Source organism: Tasmannia lanceolata, unplaced genomic scaffold (assembly GCF_043159265.1).
Source record: "Tasmannia lanceolata isolate RefF3 unplaced genomic scaffold, GAP_Taslan_0.1 ptg000013l, whole genome shotgun sequence".
Classification (NCBI taxonomy): domain Eukaryota; kingdom Viridiplantae; phylum Streptophyta; class Magnoliopsida; order Canellales; family Winteraceae; genus Tasmannia; species Tasmannia lanceolata.
The window spans coordinates 31,541,914-31,547,015 of NW_027518690.1; the positions used below are offsets into that span (position 1 = coordinate 31,541,914).

Sequence of the window (5,102 nt, forward strand, 5' to 3'; positions counted from 1 at the left end):
TATCCAAGCAGGACTGTCCTTTCGAAGGAGTTAAAAATCTCGATCCTCCCAGGATCTTTCTAATATTATATGTATTGATGCCATGGGCACTAGTTATTTACGCTTGTAGTTGTTTCTCCTCCTTTGGTTTTTTGATAAAATGCTGGTTGGGGTCTGCCTAACCCCAGTTTGCCCATCAACAAAAAAAAAAAAAAAAGGTTCCTCAGCTGCAGTAATGGCTTGGCATGCCTAGGGGTGTAAACGAACCGAGCTTGGCTAGGCTCGGCTCGGCTCGTTAAGCTCAAAAGCTCGGCTCGGGCTCGAATCAGGCTTGGGCTCGGCTCGGCTCGGCTCGGTTAGGCTCGTGAGCGGCTGCGAGCCTTACCGAGCTCGGATTATATTAAGTTCACACCCCTCATCTTCCCTAGACAGCCCTATCTAGTGTAATTTGACTACTTTTTTTACACTATGGGGGGTGGTCCAAGTAACAAATGGGGTTCCAAAAATAAAGTGACATATTTTGCCTCCCCCTTTCACTCCCTGGACAACCCTTTTAGTGTATATATTAATATATAATATATATATATATATATATATATATATATATATATATAAATATATTAAATTCTTAACGAGCTGAGCCGAGCCGAGCCTGGCCTAAATCGGGCTCGGCTCGTTAAGCTTAAGAGCCTGGCGAGCCGGCTCGGCTCGGCTCGGCTCGTTAAGGATTCAAGCCGAGCTCGAGCCCAGCTCGAGCGAGCTTCCGAGCCCGAGCCAAAATTGACACCCTTAGGCATGCCCCACCATATGCATGGTTTTGGGTATAGATAGTTTGTTCTACCATATCAAAACGTGCCCCACCATAGAAGCAAACTCAGCAGCCAATTTCCTCTCTAATGCTAACTGTTCTTGCAAAGGTGAGGATATTCCTCCTCATCATATCCCTCTTCCTCTACAAGAGAGAGAGATTGCAAATCGAGGTAAATCGAGACTCCTCTGGAGCTTCTACCCAAGGATGTAATCTTATTCTTTTTTTCATGATTCTGGTTCGGGTCCACAGCCCACCCCGCAAAAAAACATATGATCCCCAACTAAGTATGTCACTACAAATCAGCCTTTAACCTTTTTGGTTAAGGACTGAGATTAAAAAACTTGTGTTTTTTGTAAGATTAATCTCAGCCCTTCACAAAAAAGAAAGTGAAAGGCTGATTTTGAGGCGACCAGACTATATGACCTTTCACACTAACGTTAAAGGCTCCTTAAATTCCAAAAAAAAAACATATATTAAAATAAAATAAAAACTAACAACGGCCAATCAAAAAGCAAGTACAGTAGGGCCCACCTATTTAATCTCTATTATCTAAATCATTTATTTATGAGTCTCGATAGGCCTTGCCCTCCAAAAAAACTTTTCCATATGATGATTTTAAGCCTCGGATATATTTGGTGTAAAATGGACGGCTCTTAAAATTAAAAAAAATAAAAATCAGCCGTATATAATCCCCTACAAATAGAAAGGCTAATACCATCCTATGCTGAATAATATTTTAAAAAGTAACTTCTCTCACCACTAGCTAACTAGAAGAATACAAAATCAAAGAGATGAGTGACATGAGAAATTATATGATGTGTGGCCGTTTAAATCGGTATTTTTCAGCAAGTACGGTACGACCCAAACCATAGAATGATCCAAACCGTCCATTTCATCACAAAAGAAAAAATCATTTACATAGGATGGTCCTAACCCTCCGTTCTATTTACATTATGGTCCATAAAATGGACGGTTTGGATCATCCTATGGTGTGGGCCGAACCGCACATTTTGAAAAAGGAAAATGATATATCTGCCCCTTTTGATCGCTAGGAACACCCCCTGTCAGTGTATCAATGACTGAAGAGGGACTGTTGTACTAATGTACTTATGTCACAAGAATTCAATGCCCCTGATTGCCACAAACACTGACAGGGGGTGTTCCTGGTAATCAAAAGGGGCGGATATATCACTTCCCCTGAAAAATACATGTTTGTAAATAGTAAGGCCACACTTCTCAGCGACATTATCAAAACAAGGGGTGCGGATATCACCTCTATCGACCTTTTTAGCGCCAGCTCAGAACTTCGTATCTTTTGAACTATAGTTTAGACCAAGTCAAAGGCAAGCCCTCAAACGGTTACCTCCCATATCTCCATATCTCCCTCTCTCCAGAAAACTAACTCTTTAACCACCCCCACCTCTCCTCAATTTCATATCTCATCAGTATAATAATCTAACAAACCCAAAATCACTCAAACAATCTCCTCTCCCTCTCACCTTACTTCCACTTGTTTCCTATCTCCTCTCACAAAAAACCACACTATTTACAGTTCCCAAAAACCTAAAAATGGCATCCTTTTTCTCTACTTCATGCAAAACCTTACTCTTCTTAACCATCTTATCCTCCCTTCATCTTTTTCTGGTCGCCGGTTTCGAATTCGACGTCGGAGACACAGCCGGTTGGGCCGTTCCACCGCACAATGATACCCAAATCTACAATGAGTGGGCATCAAAGAACAGGTTTCAAATTGGTGACACCATCAGTAAGTTACATAAGAAAATGACCCATCTTCTTATTTTTGAAATGTAGCTCCTTATCTAGTTCAATTTCGTGTGATATCTTTAAAGTCCTTGTATTATATTGTGAATAGTTTCCATATCTAGTTCAAAATAGAGTTTTTCCCCCTATTTTTTCAGTCACTTAGCACCATCTCTGCATCCTCAATTCTCGCCCTTGCCCATCCCCAACTAATATTGCCTGAAAAAAATGTTACTAACCCAAATTGGTTTGCAACATGATTGATCTTCTTAGAGGAAAGATCGGCCTCTTGATATAAACTAATTTATTGTACCTAAGTGAGACCCATCTAGGCACCTAACAAAACATTTCATGGTTGCCAAACATGGGCTTATTTCCGAAATTTTGCTCTGTATCTAGTTCAATTTCATGTGACCTCTTAAAATTCCTTGTATTATATTGTGAATGGTTTCATGATGTTTTTCCTATCTTTTTTTTTCTCAGATTTCAAGTACAAGAAAGATTCAGTTATGGTGGTAAGCAAAGTAGATTATGAACAATGTAATTCTCTCCACCCTCTCTTCTTCTCCAACACGGGGGAAACTGTCTTCAAGCTCGACCGCGCGGAGCTGTTCTATTTCATTAGCGGAGTTTCAGGACACTGCGAGAGGGGACAGAAGATGATTGTTAAGGTTTTGGGTCATTCTCCGGCACCGGAAAACCCTCTTGTCCCACCTGGTGGCTATGGTGGGCCCCCTCCTCCTCCTGGTGAGGCTAATGGTGGAGTTCCAAAAACTAGCATATCTTCTCTAGTCTTTGTGCAGCTTATAATGCTATTCCTTGGGGTCCTTTTCTTTTAATTTTAGGTTCAAGGTATTGTAAGACATTGTTAGTAAGTATCTCAGTTATATGGTTAGTCTATGTTAGGTTTCTTCTTCGTAAGGTTATTAGGGTTGATTTTACAAGTTCTGATGTGGGATTTGTAAAGACAGTGAATGGGTTTGAACTAGAAATGGTTTTTCTTCTAATGTAAGTTTGATCGCATGAAAACGAAGGCCTGACTTTTTTTTTTTTTTCAAAAACAAGGATTATGGGTTATTTTCTATTGGAATGAATGATTTAGTGGGGCGCGACTTCATTGTATTACAATGTGGTGCGCCTGCTAAGGCATAGTAGGTCCCACCTTAAGTTGATCCACACCGTTCATCTCCTATGTCCCAAAAATAACGGCAATCATGCAACCGTTTACATCAAATTGTGTATTTTTTGTTTTCGAATGTCAAATGTTTCCTGCATGCAGTTTTTTGCCATCCATGTTTAACAACAACAAAAAAAATCATAATATTAGAACCGTAAATGATATATTCACCCCCTTTTCATCCTCGGATCACACCCTTGTAGAGTAAAACGAGTAGTTATAAATACACTAGAGGAGGTGGCCTGAAAAGAAAATGAGAAAACTGAAAAGAAAAGAAATTTTGTGTTAAGGCATGAGGTCCAACCTCGACCTTTGATACGCCCTTGCTGTCATCGATTCATTTCCTCTATTTTCCTCTATTTTACATAAAATTATATGAAGTTGATCCTATTCGTTCAAAGAAGAATAAGATCGGGTAAAATTATATATGGGAGCCATTTTCTTAATGATCCAAACCGTTGATTTGTTGCTTCTCTAAAAATCTTCTCCATTGGAAGATCCTAACCATTCATATATATCAAAGGGGTAGTATGAATAATTCAGAGGCCCTGTTTTTTTGGCATAAAATGGGCGTAAAACAAATTGAATTTACTCTCATTTTATAGTGAAAAATTGGCATAAAATGAGTTTTACACCCATTTTACATAGAAAGAATCGGAGCCTCAGTAAAAACAAAAGTAAATTAATTTGGAAAAACATGTTGTACTACCATAGAATTTGTCCTATTTTAAACTTCCTGCATCAATTGTCAAAGGTCACCTGTTTGCATATTGTATGCTAACAACAAATGAAAATACAAAAAAGAAGGCTTGTTAGCATCAGCTTCCTACTAAATCATTGTATAATTTGTATTGGTAGACTGATAAAAAAAATAATTTGAAACTCACTCTTCTTTATTCTGTACTTCTTGTTGCCGGTGTTAATTTAAGCAATTTTTATCAGAAATAGTAAGATACTCCATGTCACGTATTACAAAGTAGGGTTATACTTGATATTTAATAAAAAGAATTAGAGATATTATTGTCATTAATTATTAATGTGATGTTGTACATATGGGAAAATATTGAAGGTTGTTAGAGACGTCCTTAATAGGGATGTGCCTTCCTAGCAAGTCTCTAAGGCCCTGTTGATTTCAAGGCAAATTAGGCATATATAAAACAAATTTATGCCCATTTTTAAATTTACTTTATGCCCAGTCGCTCATTTTACATAGGCAATTTTGTTGAAAGCCATTTCGCGGGTCAATTTTGCAGGAGAATATAGCCACACAGGCCCTTTTTTAGTTGTCTTTTTCATTTAATTCTCCGAAAGTGAGCGGCGAAATGGCTTTCTGCGAAATTGCCTAACAAATACCATCACAAAAGTTTACTTTGA

The 5,102-nt window shown here is 38.5% G+C and overlaps 1 protein-coding gene across 1 annotated transcript; it reads left to right on the plus strand.

Annotated features, from left to right (window-relative positions):
• The first annotated feature begins 2,218 nt into the window (after positions 1 to 2,218).
• On the plus strand, positions 2,219 to 3,558 carry LOC143891399 (early nodulin-like protein 21). The gene is made up of 2 exons (XM_077395973.1): positions 2,219 to 2,555; positions 3,035 to 3,558. The coding sequence occupies exons 1-2, from the start codon at positions 2,360 to 2,362 to the stop codon at positions 3,388 to 3,390; spliced, it is 552 nt and encodes a 183-aa protein (XP_077252088.1). The 5' UTR covers positions 2,219 to 2,359; the 3' UTR covers positions 3,391 to 3,558.
• Positions 3,559 to 5,102: the final 1,544 nt, after the last annotated feature.